The sequence below is a fragment of the Nothoprocta perdicaria genome, unplaced genomic scaffold (genome assembly GCF_003342845.1).
Source record: "Nothoprocta perdicaria isolate Ctin4 unplaced genomic scaffold, notPer1 scaffold_73, whole genome shotgun sequence".
NCBI classification, from domain to species: Eukaryota; Metazoa; Chordata; class Aves; order Tinamiformes; family Tinamidae; genus Nothoprocta; species Nothoprocta perdicaria.
The window spans coordinates 1,722,666-1,741,359 of NW_020456010.1; the positions used below are offsets into that span (position 1 = coordinate 1,722,666).

The 18,694-nt window shown below is 36.3% G+C and overlaps 1 protein-coding gene across 1 annotated transcript in view; it reads left to right on the forward strand.

Moving 5' to 3' along the window:
- Positions 1-18,694, forward strand: part of BIRC6 (baculoviral IAP repeat containing 6) — a 144,276-nt gene that overhangs the window by 42,273 nt on the left and 83,309 nt on the right. The window contains exons 26-42 of the mRNA XM_026051196.1: positions 255-469; positions 661-869; positions 1,167-1,513; positions 2,468-2,687; positions 3,633-3,766; positions 6,150-6,287; positions 6,985-7,136; positions 7,753-7,884; positions 9,862-10,077; positions 11,683-11,866; positions 12,213-12,368; positions 13,345-13,478; positions 14,029-14,182; positions 14,973-15,089; positions 15,672-15,826; positions 16,349-16,475; positions 17,145-17,255. Of these exons, the coding sequence (XP_025906981.1) occupies positions 255-469; positions 661-869; positions 1,167-1,513; positions 2,468-2,687; positions 3,633-3,766; positions 6,150-6,287; positions 6,985-7,136; positions 7,753-7,884; positions 9,862-10,077; positions 11,683-11,866; positions 12,213-12,368; positions 13,345-13,478; positions 14,029-14,182; positions 14,973-15,089; positions 15,672-15,826; positions 16,349-16,475; positions 17,145-17,255 (2,901 nt within the window). The remainder of the gene's footprint in view (positions 1-254; positions 470-660; positions 870-1,166; positions 1,514-2,467; positions 2,688-3,632; positions 3,767-6,149; positions 6,288-6,984; positions 7,137-7,752; positions 7,885-9,861; positions 10,078-11,682; positions 11,867-12,212; positions 12,369-13,344; positions 13,479-14,028; positions 14,183-14,972; positions 15,090-15,671; positions 15,827-16,348; positions 16,476-17,144; positions 17,256-18,694) is intronic.

Consider the following 18,694-nt stretch of genomic DNA (forward strand, 5'->3'; position numbering starts at 1 on the left):
GTAATGCACACCAAACATAACAAATTAGCTTSAATCTGAAAATTTCTTTTCAAAGTGTGTGAGCTGTAGAGCAGGAGACATATATTAGGCCTGTGGCTCAGAAAAAAATCTGTGAGCTTGGAACTGTAGCTGTGTTGAACCTCCAATATAGGGCTTTTGAACAGTAAACAGTATATTTGTTGCTTGAAGAGTTCCCTCTTTTGGTTGACTGGCTTGGGCTGATACTCTAGGTAATCATATATTTTTTTCTATAGGAGCAAGAAGATTTGTGACACTAGATTTTGGAAGGCCTATACTGCTGACAGATGTATTGATCCCTACTTGTGGCGATTTGGCTTCTTTGTCAATTGACATCTGGACTTTAGGAGAAGAAGTGGACGGGAGGCGGCTGGTAGTGGCTACGGACATTAGCACACACTCGCTTATCTTGCATGATCTGCTGCCACCCCCAGTCTGCAGGTTCATGAAGGTAAAAGAAAGACAACATAATCTCTCTTCTCAACTCTTGATCTTTATTAATATATCAGCTTTCTGTTTAAACCCTGGTCAGATCAAATTTTGCTTGGCTATTTAGTGTTTTCCTTATGATTGCTCTATTTGGTTTTTGTCTTGCCTGTTTTGATACAATCTTGTTACAGTAAAGGCTCTGCTCTCTTTCAGATCACTGTTATTGGTCGATACGGTAGTACAAATGCCAGAGCGAAAATACCCTTAGGATTTTACTATGGTCACACCTATATCTTGCCCTTTGAAAATGAGCTGAAACTCATGCATGATCCCCTCAGAGGAGAAGGTGAAGCTTCAAGTCAGCCAGAAATTGACCAACATTTGGCAATGATGGTTGCGTTGCAAGAGGACATACAGTGCAGGTATTGTAAATACATATTTAGGAATTATTTCTAATTATTTTAATTTTAAACACTGGAATATTAGGGGAGTTTTTATTGTTTTTCCATGGTCTTCAGACTGAAGACAACTCTGCCTTGTATGTTAAAGCTTTTACAGTGAATATTTTTATAGCAATAACAAGAATACTACCCTGTATTATTTCAGCGTCTATACCTAGCAGTTCAGGGACTGGAATTCACCTTCTGTAAGTGTGAGTAGCAAGTGTGTTGCTTTCGGCTGATGTATGTTGAACTGTGTACTGGAATGTTTCCATCTAGRTACAACTTGGCTTGTCATCGGTTGGAAATCCTTCTGCAAAGCATCGACCTTCCACCACTCAATAGTGCTAACAATGCCCAGTACTTCCTACGAAAGCCAGACAAGGCAGTAGAAGAAGATAGCAGGGTATTTTCTGCTTACCAAGACTGCATTCAGCTGCAGCTTCAACTCAATTTGGCTCACCATGCTGTTCAGAGGCTCAAAGTGGCTTTAGGTGCCAGCAGAAAAACGCTGAATGAGCAATCCGACCCAAAAGAGTTGATTCAGATGTCATCCACAGAACAGTTACGCACCATCATTAGATACTTGCTGGATACTTTGCTTAGTTTGCTTCATTCTTCCAATGGTGAGTATTTCTTTTTTTTTTTCAAATTTTATTATTTTTGTCATGTCTCTGGAAACATTTTGTAAGTGATAATCTTTCTTCATTTGTACTATCTCACTGAGTTTTTTTAAACTGTGTTTAGATATGTGTTAATATGATTTTAATTTCATGTAACATACAGCGTACGGTTGCACCAAATGCATGAAGCAGAGCTGACCTAACAGCTTCTTGCTGCCACAGAGATGAGAGAGGGCGAAGTTGCCCTTCCCACTTTCCCTGCTTCTTCTTTCTGTTAGTCCTGGCTGTGTGTTTCTCTGATCCTCCTGTGAACTGACTTGATTCRCTGAAGTGGCGAATGGCCACCCCGGCCGAATGCCCCTGCTGCTTCCATGGGTTGAAGGATCCGTGGGCATGGCAGCTCGTGCAACGCCTGCGACAGATTAGGCAGTTAGACTTGGGAAGGGGAAAAGGGGAGTAGTTATAGGGAAAACAGTAATAAAACCACTACCTCTACTCAGCCTGTGATTTTTAATATCCAGTAAGGACTTTTACAACTTTTTGRAAGTGTTCTTGAAGAATCAGAAGAGAAATGTCTGTGTGGGAGTGGGGTTTTTTTCTGTCTGTTTGGTTTAAACTGTGGAACATTGTTTTACTGATAGATATATCTGTTGTGCAATATTTCCTTTGCAATGTGCCAGTTTGTTCTTAAAGAAAATAGCTTGCAGTTTTGCCTTTGTAGTTTCTGTGAGGACATTTGATTCACTGATGTGAAATTGGTTTTATTTTGATGTCTTCGGCTTGGTCTTTYTGAGTTACTTGCTCATAGTCTCCGTCTCTCCACCCTCACAGGGTCAGGTAGTCTGACTGTAATAGTTAAAAGGTTCCTGTTTTCCTCCGATACCTTCAAGCCATCAGGCCTAAAATACCTCTGTATTCTCTTTTTAAATGTAGTTTTGTGTTCCCTTTTCTTAACAGGACACTCTGTTCCTGTGGTTCTGCAAAGTACTTTTCATGCTCAAGCTTGTGAGGAATTGTTTAAACACCTGTGTATAAGTGGAACTCCAAAGATACGGTTGCATACTGGCCTTCTGCTGGTCCAGCTTTGTGGAGGAGAGAGATGGTGGGGCCAGTTCCTTTCAAATGTGTTGCAGGAATTGTACAATTCAGAGCAACTTCTCATATTCCCACAAGACAGGTAAAATGCAAGTCTGCATTGCATATTATTACCTATGCATCACTTTTAAATACTGCCATGGTTCATGACTGGCATCTCTCGATGAAAATATATGCTCTTATCTGTTAGATTAAGAACTAACTYCCAAACAGCAATACAAGTGCTGAGTGTCTGCTGCCAGTTGTTTCATGGTGTGGGGCTATGACTACAATAAGCTGCAGTTCCCCCTTACAGAGAAGGCGCTTGGCAGGGAGTGCTGGAGAACGTTGCTGCTGCTTGCAACATAGCAGGGCTGCTCTGCACTGGTAGAAGTTGCCTTCTCCTTGATCAAGATAAATGTGCCCTCAGCACAGAGCTGCTCATTCAGTGCTTTTGGAAGCAGGATCGAGGCTGAGCAGCACACTGTCAGCATTTAAAACAAAAGGCTTCTCTGAGATGAGACCAAACACACAACTCTAGAGCCCAGAATCAAATGTTAGATGTGGTGAACTTTTCAATTGATTCAAGTCTTTAAACAAAAATGATAAACATGGTTAGAAGGTTAGTCAAATGCATTTGCTTTTCTGTAGCATTCTGCCTTCTCTGGATTGTAATATCTATGATTTTATACTTTTTATAAATAGATGAATTTAAGGAACTAAGAATATTGAATTTAATTCCTGTTTTTCAGTTTATTGTATTTAATAAGAAACAGATAATGTTTTGCAGAAGATGTRCAAAGTGGGACAGAGCAAGTAGCAACTGAGCTGACTAGAGGGTAAAAGAGTGAGAAACCTAAAATATCACCTTGTTGTCTTACTGCCATAGAATGTGGAATACAGTTAACTTGATGGGCTGCAGTGCTGCCTTTTTTTAGCAATATGTCTTGGAGTCTAGGAGGACATCATTCCATAGGGTGTATTTCAGAATATCACTGAATTGAGGAAGAAAATAAAATCAACTTTAATATTAAAATTTTGTTTTTAGAGTCTTCATGTTGCTTTCGTGCATTGGCCAAAGATCACTTAGCAACAGTGGCGTCTTAGAAAGTTTACTTAATCTTCTGGATAACCTGCTGTCACCACTGCAACCTCATTTACCTGTGCATAGAAGAACTGAAGGTAGCCCTTTAATTTGGGAACTATACTTTCCTGTATATTTCATTTTGAATTTTTGTGAAATAAGGGGAGGGAAATCTGGTKTCTCAGCAGCTCTACTGACTGACTTGTTAATTTGTTCATGAGATCTATAGTTACAAGCATTTGAAGTGGAATGCAGCTCCTGAAGAGAAGTTTCATAGATATATTCTTATGCTTATTGCAGACTACTAGGGTATTCTTGGGTGTGTGTTTTTTTGGATATTTTTGTAAACACAAGGATTTTACATCTTGACTCTTCAAAAGAAATACTGAAATGCTATTCTACAGACTTGATTTTTTGAGTGTTTTCTCAACTGTCCTAACTTTAAAGAAAACATTTGATTTCAAAAACGCCCAGCTCTAGGCCACTGCGTAACCTATGTACGTGTAGCAACATATAGTAGAAGAAAAGTCTTAGGGTTGAGAAGTTGGCAAATGCCAACTGAGACTCTCCTTGCTTTTTACCCTGTCTCCTGATGCAACCAAGACTACAATGGATGTCAGAAGCTGTCCTGTTGCTCCCCCTTGGCCTGCCATGTACTTTCTCTCTCTTGGCCATATCCTGCTATAGTCTCGAACTAGTTTGAGGCAAATCCAAGCTTACATCTCCTCTACCTCTTTTTGCACTCTCCCCACAGCTGCCAATTCCTTTCATAGCTCTTGCCTTACTAGTTGTCCTCACGGAGGACTTTAGGAAGCAGGAGAAGTAACTGATACTTCAGAACTTAATTTTCTGGTCTTCCAGCTTCCTTCTTCCTGGACAGTACAGGTGAGTACTAGGGCATTATTATGTGTGATGGAAGCATCAGATATCACAGAAGAAATCTTTATTTGAGAGGATCTGTCAAGTGTAGCTAAGGGCCAATGGGATGAAAAATTACTGGGGCAAAAAGGTCAGAAGACAAAGGAAAATGAGAACAAGAGGTGAGTGTTGTGGGTAGAGAAAATCYGTGAAATTGGAGGTAGAGGTAGAAGAAAAAGCAAAGATCATTGTGAGAAGGGAGAGAGGAGTTAAATTTAATTTTAAGAGACAGAGGAAAGGAAATGCAATTGTTTAAAGAGAAATATAAAAGGGTATATAATCTGCTCTGCAGCAAACTCTTTTTATTCTGCAAACCATAGTGGTCATCACTAAAGAGATTCGTTCTTCCTCTTGCTGTTTAGTTTGCAGTTCCTGTTCAGGTCGTGTTATTGAAAGCCTCTTGTTCCTCTGCCTGCTTTAGGTGGACTGTTTCCTTACCAATATCCTTAGCTACTAGAGCAAAAACTCAGGGCATAGGTCCTATTGCTTAGGCTTCCRAGAACTGGACATGACTTTGGACAAGCAATTTCTCTGGCTTGGCTTTCTTGTTTGATCCACAAATAATGGTAATTGAAGTTCACTAAAGCTTTTTTTGGGATYAGTGGAAACAGTCATATAGTTAGACATGGCTCACTAGTATGCAYATCTGTGAAAATCTATGTGTAACCTGTAGTATTAATAACTTTGCTTTATTGATATTATGTAAAAGTATGCAGTTTGTTTTGTGACAGTGATCACGTGGTCATTAATTGTAGATTTCTGCTCATTATTGAATTATCTCACTTGAGAGCTATACATCTAGGTTTACTCACACACACAAAGTTTTATCTTGCCAGATGTATAATTATATGTATAATTATGGGGGGTTTTTTTGCGCTCTGCCTGTACAGACATATATGCATTTAATGCACGAGGCTGAAATAAGCAACAGCTAGTTATTATTGCCACCAGCATGTTCCATCTAGTCTGTATTCAGTCTTGGCTGTCCTGTATTTGATTAAGATGACTGCCTCAAAGTAGACTAAAAAAGGATAAAAATGAAACTAGATGGATGCAAGGATCTAAGTGTCTTATTACTGCTGGGATTTTATGCAGCTCTCATTAGAGCCTTGGTTGATGGAGGAATTTCACACTGTGGAGTTTGAATCATCTAATTTATATGCTTTAATGCAGGCATCTGTCATTCTGTGTTTGCATCAAGGGAGTTTAGTCTTACCCTTTTAGATCTTTTTTTTTTTAATTGCCACTTAATTTCTAGCCTTAGCAATAGAGTGGAAGTTTTTGCCTTCCTCTCCATCTGACTAAAATTGTGACTTCTGTTTTCACACTTTAATTCCACAGCAAATATTCAATTTCCTCCCACATTCATGAGTGGGAATGAAAAAAAAAAAGTACTTTCGGGTGGAAAACAAAACAAAAAATCCGAAACATAAATCTGAATCTTTGCGGCCAACTAAGTATTTTTCAGTGTTTCATATAATGCCTTTCTTTGATTTTTTTTTTAAAGTATCTTGCTATGGCTTCAAAACTTTATTAAGGCATTCAAGTCTATTTCTTTTTAAGGAGTATTAGACATTCCCATGATCAGCTGGGTTGTAATGCTGGTATCCAGACTGCTGGATTAYGTAGCTACTGTTGAAGATGAAGCAGCCACAGCCAAGAAGCCTTTGAATGGAAAAGAGAGGGAACGATTTCTAACAGGTATGTACTGTTTGTTTTTAGTTACATATCAAAACTTTGTTTTGTGAGTATAGATTTTTAGAGCAGTTGAAATATATTTAAAATATAGTATTTTAAATTAATTTAAAATTGGATTTTAGGAATAGGTGTTTTGATCACTTCATTTGCACTCAGATGCCTGCTTCTCTGTCTTCTGTTTCACTCAGAAACATGATATAGGTAGATAGGTTTGTGTGTGTTTGTTTAAACACTTGTATCGATTTTTCTCTTTTTTTCAAGTGATAGATTAAGARCTTGACTTTATTTTCTAAAATACTATATGCTGTTATTAGGACTTGAGAGACTATCTTTAAGTCTGATTTTTTTGTTGTTAATACTTTAGTGGATCAACTTTTCTTCAAATAGCTTACCTAAAAATGAAAATCTGAAAGCTTTCCCATTATGGAGGCTGCTGAGGTAATTTTAGCTAGGGCAGTCTCACCCTTATATCATTAGAAGAATGTAAATGGATAATGCCACTGCTTTTTAAAATTCTTAAAGAGTATAACCATTAGTCMTGACAGTTACATGACACTAACGGAATTATTTTGCTCATTTCTTCAGTGTTTAGTGTATATAGATTTTAACTGTTATTAAATTGTAAATATATTTATTTTCTCAAAAGTTAGGTGAGACTTAGGATGAATTAATATCTACTTTTTTTCTCTATTTTCATCAGGAAACCAGTGGAGTTTTATTAATAACAGCCTTCACACTCAGAGTTTGAGCAGATCTACTAAAGGCAACAGTAGCCTAGACAGACTATATTCCAGAAAGATCAGAAAACAGCTTGTTCATCATAAACAGGTGACTTTCAGCATAATACTTGCTGTTTTCACAGAAGACACTTTATATCTGATTTTTTGGAGAAAAAACAGCTTTGGCCTTGGGACTCTTCATAATCTTGCTTTTGCCATAGGTCTGGCTCTGTAGCTAAAGGCCACCTCTCTTTTTTGACATTTGCCTCAAACTGTGGGGCATGGGATCTGCTGSAAGAACAAATCATGGAATGTACTGTTGCTCTCTGAAGCCCATATTTGATAATGTGTTTTCTAGATAAATTGGAGTAGATTTGAGTCCCGGCTCAGAGATTGTGTAGAACAATCTCTGTGCACACAGAGTACAGAAATTTAACAGTTTATAATTCTTAAGATACTATTTAGAAATAAAAAATTATTACCATACTGGTTTTATGACCCTGGTCTCATTATGTTCCGAATTTGTTTTAAAATTCTGGTGGTTTTTATTTTATTTTTATTTTTTTTTTTTTTTAAACATCATCCATTTTGGGTCTACCAGTGGTCCCTCTGTAAAAGTTGTTTATAAGCTATATTAGAAAAGTTCAAGATGCAGTTTGAACTGAAGATTACTTACATGTATAAACACTTATCCTTTTAACATCTTATTGCTTAAATTTTCATGTTTTCCTATTAACATTTTCTTTTAGCAACTTAACTTATTAAAAGCAAAGCAGAAGGCTTTGGTGGAACAGATGGAAAAAGAGAAAATTCAAAGCAACAAAGGATCATCATATAAACTTTTAGTAGAACAGGCAAAACTAAAGCAGGCTACTTCAAAGGTATGATGCTCTGAAACTCTAACTGACTTTTTGCCCTTTGTGTGAAAACACCTGTTCCTGCAAAGTCACTTTTGTCTTAGGTTGATCTTATTTTTAAAAAGTGTTTCATCTYGGCTGTTATCAAGGATATTTTGTTTGCTGAATACAGCCACAATTTGGAAATGTCTTGCACTGGGGAAAAATAGATCATCTTCTACAAAGACTTTAGACTTGATCCTAGCCAAAATCACTAGCAATCCAGTTTGTTTGGGAATGAGAGTCATATATGTAAACTTTTAGGTAACATATACAGATAAAAAGTGTGAAATAGTATTTTAGATAGCCGAGTTCTGTGCATGAAATTCTTCTGGAGGCTGACCTATCTGGGGAGCCACAAATAGGTTATCATAGAAGGCTCTCTYGCCAGATCAGTAAATGCTACTTCTGAAAATACTTTCTGAGCTTTCTCAGGAGCKTCTAAAGAACACATGGCTTTCTAAAGAACACACATCACATAAATTATGACATCTCATAGTAGTCGTACGAGATACTTACGTAGTAAGTCCCAGATATGCTGAGGGTGGATATGCTGATAGAAGCATGTTTTTGGTTATGAAACAAGAGTTTGAGATTTAGGGATCACTGGAGATGGCACCATGGACTTTGCAGGGAACACATAACAATGTAATTCCTTTTAGCTATCAGATTTGAGTATCCCTTTGAATATTTACTGTGTGATTCCAGAAGTAATGCTGTCTGTCAGGGGGACTGGAAGTAGGACTGCAGAAGCAGACTGTAGAATATTGGATCTTCAGGGCATTCTTAACAGAAATTTTACACCACCTTGCAATGAATTCGCCATTCCCCAAAGGGTTAAACACAGCATATTTTGTAAGCCCTATGTTTACACTAACTCTGCTTGTCATGAGCTATTCTTTCCTTTCTTCTGCTCTATTGCAATGGTTTTTTATCAGTGCCCCTCTTAAAACATCTTTTAATGACTCACGGGCTGAAATATGCTGTCAAGTTAAGCTACACAGATTTCACTTCACAGCAGCCGTGTTGCGTTGAGAAAAGCATGTTAAGCTAGAGTCTTCCACTTAAAACATCTTACCTGCTAGCCATGGTTTTACTGTACACTTGATAAATTGCATTTCCTACAGATTTTACTACTTCACCTACTAATCCCTTTCTGTTGTTATAAGCAGTGAGTAACTTAAAACATTTGTTGCTTTTAGGAAAAAGCTGAAACACTTGTCTTGGTAAATAGCTCTTTTTGAGATGTCTACTTAAGTGTCCAGTACTTAAGTGAGGGACATTTATGTTATCTAATCTTAGACTAACTGTGTAATTGATCCAATGAACTGAACTGCTAAATGAGTGCCCTTGGGGTAGAGGTTTGAAAGCACTTACTTTTCCCCACTGGATTTGTAGGCTGTATGTGTAGAAGGTGGTAGCTCAGAGCTTGGGATTTCAGAACAGCTCAGTTTGCAGTGGCTGATGACCACTTTATGCTTTGTAAGCATTAAGAATTATAGCTCTAGAGTATCAATTACTGTGGCATATAGTAATGATTCTGAAGATTAAATTTGACTTGAAGTTGTCTGCCTAAGGGTATAAAAGAACTTTTGCTTGCAGACTTTGATTTGAGAAAGTGCTGAGATGAGGTATACCTCACTCTATATGTGGGTCTGGAAATATGAATAAAATCCTAAAATGTGCATACTTTTTATATATTTTGACAGACAAAGGCTTTATTGGCATTTGTTTAGAGGAACAGAATAACTTTGGTTATGACGCTGTCACTTGCCATGCCATGCTAAACCAAATTTATTCCAGTAAAAAAATTAATTCTATTCCAAACTCTCATGTGTTCCTAGACTCTACTCTCCTTTTGAAAGGTTTGTGGCTATTGTTGTAGCCTCGCATTTTCACTAGAGCAGGGTCCAGTGCTTCTTTTTTTCCTCTGTGTAACCATTAATTTAATCATTTTTACAGCACTTCAAGGACCTAATACGCTTACGACGGACTGCAGAATGGCCTCGTTCTACCTTAGATACAGAAGTATCAGCAGCAAAAGAAACTCCAGATATCGAACCACTTCCGTTTACGCTGGCACATGAACGTTGTATTTCTGTAGTGCAGAAGTTGGCACTGTTTCTCTTGTCTATGGACTTCACTTGTCATGCAGATTTACTTCTGTTTGTTTGTAAGGTAAACAAAATGGGAAGCATCTCTGCTTGCAATAGAGACCACATCAAAACAGCTTTCTGGCTGATTGTTGCTTATGTGGGAGCATTAGCATTTTCAGTGACTTTTAGTGATACTACATTTTCTGATTTGTCAGCTCTTTGGTAATTTGTAATGATATCATGGTTTCAAAATAGTCTAGAAAAAAGTAGGTTTTCAGAAGGTTCTCATGTAAGGATGTTTGTACTAATATTACTAACATTAGTAAATTCTTTGGATTTTTGTTTTCAAAAAGCCAATTTAGCCTTAAAGTAAATGAGAAAACTAAAGTGGAATTTTGAAGTCTAAATGCTATTAGAGAGGTTTTTCTGAATGCAGATTTCAGATTCTGGCTTGTTTCTCCCATCTTCATCCTCAAGAAAAAAGACTTAAGAACCAAAACTGTAGTTTTTATCTCCTCCTGTCTTTTACAACATAAAGCATGCAGGAATTTAGACCTTCTGTAAGGTGAAAAGCAAAGATTTAGTCAGAATACCAAGTAACAGGCTGGAGGTTGCAGAATGAATTTYGTACTGAAAAAGCTCAAGAAACTTTAAAGGAAAAACAATGAAAGGAGATTTTATAGCTCACACCTTTCTTTCTTGGGGAATCTAAGGGGAGGATGAGGTTGGCTGGGTAAGTAAAAATCAAATCTGATTTCCAGCTTTTTTTTTCCATAGAAACCTTTACCGTGGTTCAAAATGAAACCCTTTTCAACCTTTCAGCAAATCCCACCGCTGTGAACTCTTCTGTTTTCAAATTGGAGATCTCTGCAGATAATTGTTGAGCCTGAACTCCAATTTATAGATGACCTGACAAAAGTTAGGTTGTTAYTATCACAGCAAGAAAAAGTGTCAAGATTATAAAATATCCAAAAGTACTATGACCACACGGGTTAAATATTGCATGTAGACAAGGAATGGTGCTGAAGAGACTCGAAGTTCTGCCCAGCTCCATCATTTTTGATGGCTGTTGTTAATAATCCTGCTCAGTATTCTTAACTGATACATTTTTGYCCATCGCTCTTTATCAAGAAGAATCTTGGAACCAATATCTCAAAATAGATAAGTGCTATGTATTTTTGCATGAGGGTGATCCATGACCTTAATAGGGATGGTCAATTCTAACAATGTTGATTCAACTCTGAAATGTAAGAAATGGAGTAGTGCCCCAGTTACATTTTTCATTCCAAAACTGCCCAGTTTTTGAAGGCTGCAGGAAAGTACAAAGTATTCTTGTAGCATTAGGTTTCTCTAAAAACATTCCTAAGGTTAGTAAGGCATTTTTAAAAAAGGACACATGTAACTAAACAATGTGAGAAGAGAGAGTGAAGTGCCAGAGATGATGGACCATGAAATAAGTTACTGATGGACAGTGAAAAGTCCCCAGCAATAAAGCAGAGAGGTGAATTTCATAGATGAAATGTGGGACTACAGTTTGCCGCTTTTCAGGAAAGCTGATGCTTGGATATCTTGTGGGTTTTTTTTTTTTCCTTTTTTTGGTAATGTAACACCGTTTAGTCTCTCTACTTGAAGTGATTGTTGGAGAAGAACTCRATATAATTTATATTTCTACTTTTTTTTTTTCTAGGTACTTGCTAGAATTGCAAATGCTACAAGGCCAACAATACATTTGTGTGAGATTGTGAATGAAACTCAGCTGGAAAGACTCTTGTTGCTTCTGGTTGGGACTGACTTTAACAGAGGAGACATCTCTTGGGGAGGAGCATGGGCTCAGTATTCTCTGACTTGCATGCTGCAGGATATTTTAGCAGGTTTGTTTGAAGTTTGTATTTTTCCCAGTGTGTAGTAAAGTAGAAACTTATTTTTYATGATTATGCGTAAGTCCAATGATCTGATTAAGCTGGTAAGAAAGTTCTTTGATTATCAGTGAAGACTGAATTAGCAATGCATGCATGTGAAAGTTAAGAGTATTCTAGCTCTGTAATAATACAATAGACCTTGTTTATCTAGAATTTACTCAGAGCTCCTTCCTTTGAAGAAGTATCTTTTAAAGACTAGTTGCACAAAGKAAAACAGGCAATTGGCCCAGACCCTGGGGCATTGATTTGAAAACAGAATATAGTCTGAGCTGGTAATGGAGTTATCTGCTTAATGTAGGAGAGTTGTTGGCCCCTATTGCAGCTGAAGTTATGGAAGAAAGTGCTTTGGGCGAAGATACWGGAGCTTCAGCTGGGGATTCTGATGATTCTCTCCAGCAACCAACAGTTCAATTAGTGGAGACCATAGATGAGCCTTTGACACATGACATCACAGGTAAAAATTTTCATCTGTAGTGTATTTCAAATTGGAAGTTACTGTTTTGTTACTCTGAAATAATGTTTATATGCTTAAATCATTTTCAGACCTTTTTTAACAGTGTATATGATGGAAAAGGTTTTTATGTATAGATGGAAAAGGTTTTTATGCATAGACATGCACACACTTAGTAAGGTGAGGACTCTTAGAGGACTCCTTTTTTTTTTTTAAGGATTCCATTATCATATGCACATTGTTCTATGTATTGTGCATAGCTGGAGTTCTGGTGTTTTATCACTTATTTTTTAAATTTGAAAATAAGTAATACAGACTGGTCAATTAATAATGTTTCAGTCATCAGAATGACAAGTTTTCTGTTTGTTTTTCATCTAGTATTTGCCAAAGCGGACTCAGCTTGACAACAGCTTGTACTTCAGTTGTTTCATTGAGTTCTCTTGACAAGCAAGCATAGAATTTAGGTTTAGTTCTAACATGATACTAATTCAGGAACCAATATTGTTACAGTGAGGGGCAACTTACTGATTTAGAATAATAATGTAAGCACAGTATTTAATAATCCTAATACCTGTACATGGAAGAAATGTTTGTTTGGAAAGCTTGTTTCAATTTCATTTCAATAAAAGCTTTAATAAAAGCTTGCTTTAGTACTACTTGTGCTTTACCAACTGAATACATGTTAAAAGTAGAATTGTATTTGATTTTGCTTTWCGTTAATTTGTTTCTGAGAACATGGACAAACTATAAGCAGTCTTTCAATGTAGTTTACATGCTGTCATTAAAATGGAATGGTTTTCTGATTTAAATTTTTTCAAACTTTTTTAGAAGTTTCAAGAAGGCAAATATAATAACATTAATTAACTTTTTTCGAAGAGCTGTAAATAATAAAAGATTTCATTACCAAATAAGTACATGATATTAACTCTGTTTTATAATTTATACTTGGCAGTATTAAAGCTGTTTTAATCATTCAAAGGTGCTCCACCTCTTTCATCTTTGGAAAAAGATAAAGACATTGACCTGGAATTACTGCAAGACCTCATGGAAGTTGATATTGATCCTTTGGATATTGATTTGGAAAAAGATCCCCTTGCAGCCAAAGTCTTCAAGGTAAAGTGCACATAATTTTTAAGGATAACCTTTATGTGTGAAACCTTTTTATTTTCAAATTTAACTAGTGATATTCTATATCAATAGACCCACTTCCAGTTTTAGGTAAAGGTTTTATGCACAAGATYGTGAAAGAGCAGAAATTACTCAGCTGTCTTTTGCGAAGTCCATTACCCAAGTCCCTGAGCCTCACTGAGGCCCCAAGATACTTTAATAGTACAATGACATTAGTAATGTAGTATTCTGTTTTCATGAGCAACTTCTCAAAATATATGTGTAACACTCCACTTCCAAATTCATACTATGATAAAAATGTATAAATAAGTTGCCAGATTTTGAAAATCACTAAGCCATCAGTAGATTATACATCAACCAAAAGGAAGCAAAAACGGAAACAATTTTCTAAAGCTGTTGGATCCAGTGTTCTTGTTTTAATTTTTGTAGCTACCATGTGTTCTGTTAGTCAAATTGTATTCTTTTATTAGGCAGCCTGAAAAGTTGCTCAATGTTTTGTTATTGCTTATTTTTGTTTTTGTGTTTGTTTTTTAAGCCTATAAGCAGCACCTGGTATGATTACTGGGGTGCTGATTATGGTACCTACAATTACAACCCTTACATTGGAGGAGTTGGAATTCCTGTTGCAAAACCACCAGTAGCAACAGAGAAGAATGGATCTCAAACTGTGAGCGTATCAGTCTCCCAAGGTGAGCAGTGCAGTAGAGCTCTGTTTCAGGGTATCTTTTTTTATGGTGCTGCAGTCCRCACACCAGTGTTATCAAATCAATGTTTACCACCTCTGTGGCATTAAATGGAAAGAATTGCATTTTATATATGCCACAGTCCTGTGATAAGCAGGAAATTGTTACGTGAGGTTTATTTTTAAGATTGAGTCTAAGATAGCAGATTTCTTTTTCCTTTTCTAATGCTTTTGAACCACCCCCACACACACATACACAGTTTTAAAACATTCCTGTTTTATAGGTTATTACAGAGTTTGGAAGCTCTTACTGGCTGATACTTCAGTTACCTCTATGTTAAGGAACTAAGTGGCACATGTAAAGTTTGGAGAGTGTTGTTGAGTTGGGGAGACAGGCCTCTTGCCACATTCTTTGTGTGAGAAAYAGCTTTTAATCCTTGATTGAGAGTTATTAGTCTTTTTTTGGGGGGAAAAAGGCTTAAACATGTGTATTTCAGACATGTAACATTTAAGTGACCTAGAAAAAAGTATCTGTATGTGTGTTTCAAGAAAAATGCAATATTAAATTTAGTATTTTATTATATATTTCAAGCCTACAAGAATCTTATGTTCAAAGTGTCTGTGTTTTGTTTCTGTTACACACAAGTGAATCTTCCTATTAGCCATATTGAGATTAATGGGGTTTTGTTTAGTATAGTATGGACAGTATATCTATATTATTTTCAAAAGAAATTATGAGCAAATAAATATATCTCTGTGCTATAATTCAATTTTATCCTSTTTGCTGCTTTGTATAGCTTTAGATGCACGTCTAGAAGTTGGACTTGAACAGCAGGCTGAGCTGATGCTGAAAATGATGTCCACCCTGGAGGCTGATTCCATCCTACAGGCATTAACAAACACATCTCCTACATGTAACTACTTGTTGTCAAATCATTTTCTTCACATTAATTACCATGATACTTTGCAATTTGTACTATTTTTTTTCAGCTGCCAGCAATAGCTTCCAAAAAGTGTATTTTACTACAACTTGATTGTGAGGCTGAGCTTCAGAAATATTTCTGGTGGTTACTGGTGATGAGGGGTTTTAACGATATCTTTAGACTTTATTCTCCAGAATAAAGAAGCTTGTCGTTGACTCTGCTAGCTTTATTTTAATGGTTAAAAAAGATTGTCCAACTGCAGTGTTGGAAAGACTAGACCAGAAATGTGTGTTCTGTGAGAAGGGTGAAAATGTGTGTCCATGGGCTCACTTTCCAAACAGTTTATGAAAAGATGGAGATGTCTGATATCGGTGTGCCTTTAAGAATATAGTAATCAATAGTGCAACAGAACTGAACGGTCTGTTGAAGATGTTTTGATACATTATAAAATGTATTTATTTTGCCATAAATATAAAATGTAAGTAAATAACTATGATTTTACTTTTATAAACTTCCACAAAATAATCTATACGTGGGGGATTTTGTGTTTTGGTTTGGTCCATTTTTTTCTAGTAACCCAGTCTCCCAGTGGAACAGATGACTCATTGCTGAGGGGGCTACATGCCGCAAACCAGAACGCGCAGCTGATCGTGCAGTTGTCGTCCATACCTATGCTGAGTGCCTGCTTCAACAAACTCTTTTCCATGCTCCAAGTTCATCACGTTCAGGTAGAGACCTAGGAACTTTCAAATGCTTTGATATTACTACTCTCTAAAATCAGCTTCTGTGAATATGCGTAATGTTGGAAGACTGTTAATCATTACAGTCACTGAGGCATTCCAAAAGCTCAAATGCAACTGCTTAAGTTAAAGCAGTAAGGTGATGGTGTAGTTGTTTCTGAGCAAACTGTCTTTTTTTTTTAAACAGAAATTGGAAAAGGAAAGCAACTTTATATAAGAGAATTTGAACTAGCTGAAAAGAAATGCAATGATGCATTACTAGAACACAGGAAAAGCATTTGCAAATTATGCTGAGCTTGACGTGAATGTTCTGTTTATCAGAAACTTCATACCCTGTAGCGTGTGTCTTTGATTGCTGCAAGTGGAAATAGTAACAGCTGAAAAAGTYGTTAAAGCTTTTTAAAATGAAAACAGGCAGAGGAGAAACTTTTCTCAGTTTTAGGTTCTGGGAAAACACTTGCATTTGACCTAATAGTGTCTATTTTTTTCCTTCCCTCTTCTGTTTTTCAGCTTGAATCCCTTTTACAGTTATGGCTCACATTAAGCCTGAATTCCAGTTCCTCTGGTAGTAAAGATAATGGCACTGATATTTTCCTCTATAATGCTAATCGAATACCTGTAATTTCTTTGAACCAAGGTAAATATATGAAATTTGGAAAACTAATTTGCAGGAGGTGCAAGATAAGATTTTTGAAAATTCTCTCTTCTGGTTTAATAGTATTCTTGTTAAGATCAATAGTAGAATGATTTCTGTGCTCTTATTCAAGTCCTCTTGGAATTTTATTTTCTTAACGTTGAAGCTGGTATGTACTTGAGGCAGTTCCTTGAATATGTTTTCATTACTTAAACTGTAAAATTGGTGGTTTGTAATTCATCGTTCTTTATTTCCAAGAAAAGGTTTCTTAAATATGCTGCTTAGTCTCAGGCAGACTGCCTTTGGATGCCCCTCTCTGRTAAATTTATTCTCCTATAAACAGACATCAGACTATTATTATTATCAAAGAAGGCAAATGAGGAAGACTTTTGCTTTTTGGCTTCAGTCTGCTAATCTAATACAAAGGCGTACTTAGAAGGGACTTTGCTCATATAACAATTTATTTGCATCATTTTTTTTCTGAGATGGCAGGATTTGGACATTGCAGAAAACTCTTCAGGTCATTTCCTCTGAAGTGCTGTTGAAGGTTTCTTTTCCTAATTTCCTGGGCCAATAATTGTAAAAACAAAGTAAATATCACTGTAAACTTCCTATTTTGACTGTAACACTCCAAAGATTAATGCTTGGGCAAAACATGTTTTTTCTTGACAGCTTCTGTAACTAGTTTTCTATCAGTTCTGGCATGGTATCCTAATACCTTACTCCGGACATGGTGCCTGGTGCTTCACAGCTTAACTCTCATGACAAATATGCAGCTTAATGGTAAGTTATTTTTTTGTTTTTGTTTTTTGTTTTTTGTGTTTTTTGCATTAACTGTTCTTGTGATATACAAATGAGTGTTTATTCTCATCCCAAAGACTACCGTAATTTTCCATTTCTTAGGTAAGTACTTTGGCTCACCATAGCTTCAGGCATTTTGGGAGTGGGCTTCTTGAATTTCTTATACCAAGGAAGCTGAAATCTTACTGTTAGAAGAAAAGGCCTTTACAAATAGGTTAGCAATGACTCCTAAATAAAGGACAAAAGGATAAAAAAAGATTGTTACCTTCCATGTAGGAAAAGGTGGGTACAAGCAAATCAACAGTAATATCTGGCTAAGAAAAAGTTTTCAGCTACCTTTGCTTTAAAGTAAATAGGTGTCATCTGYCAGATGTTTCTGAAAATGCATTTAGTGGAGATCTCCTGTAGCAAGAACTATTCAAACTTTCTTCACATGCCCTTTTCCATGTGGAGGGGAAGGAAAAAAAAAAAAAAAAAGATGGTTAAAGCTAGAAGGAAGTGAGCTGAAAGCTGCCATGTAGAATTTGCTACCCCATGATGTTACGAGGAGATAGAGTGGGACTGTCAACTCCAGCGAAGATATAACATCTGCCTATATGAAGATGCAAAGTTTTCACAAAAAATGCCCAATTTGGCTATTACAGTACATCCCTAACAAGTGAAGGGGTGTGTAGTGGGGAAAAAGCTGGCAGGTTTTAAATAATGATGTCTTCAAATAAACACAAATTGAAAGACTGAAGTTATGAAYATGTCTGTTAATAAAAATGCCAACACAGATCTTCTAAAAGCTGCAATGTATTAAAAAACAAATGAACAACAGTGTTACTTACTGTGCTATTTCAATGGTTAAAGGCTTCATAGAGGAGAGAGCATTTCCAATTAATGCCTTTAACTCAAGGTTTCTGAAGAAAATGAAATGCCTTCTGTCTTCAAAACTTTAAGAATGCAGGAAAGTATGACAGAAATAATTTATTTTTTCAATTACAAAAACAGTTTGAGAAATTTGTATGCACGCTTTAAAACACATGAGATTTTCAGTACTTTCAAACTCAAGTGTCATCTAACTTGGAACTAGATTCCTATTTAAAGTTTATTGAAGGATAAAGTTACATGAAGCAAGAAAAAGTTGCACAAGTCAGTCATGAAAATATTATGACTCTAACTGTGAAGCCTCTAAAGGGTTCTCGTTTTGATTAGGTATGTCAGCAAGAACTGAATATGATTTTAATTGCAGTTYGGCTTAAATTTCATGATAGATTATAAACTGAGAGGGGGGAAAAAAAAGCCCTAATATATTAGRTAAAACTAAGGAAATTAGCATCCTTACAGATCTTAGTATCACTTTCATTTCTTTCTTTTTTTCTTTCTGATGCCATGATATATAAGAAAGAAAGGAGAAAAAAAAAAAAAAAAAAACCCAC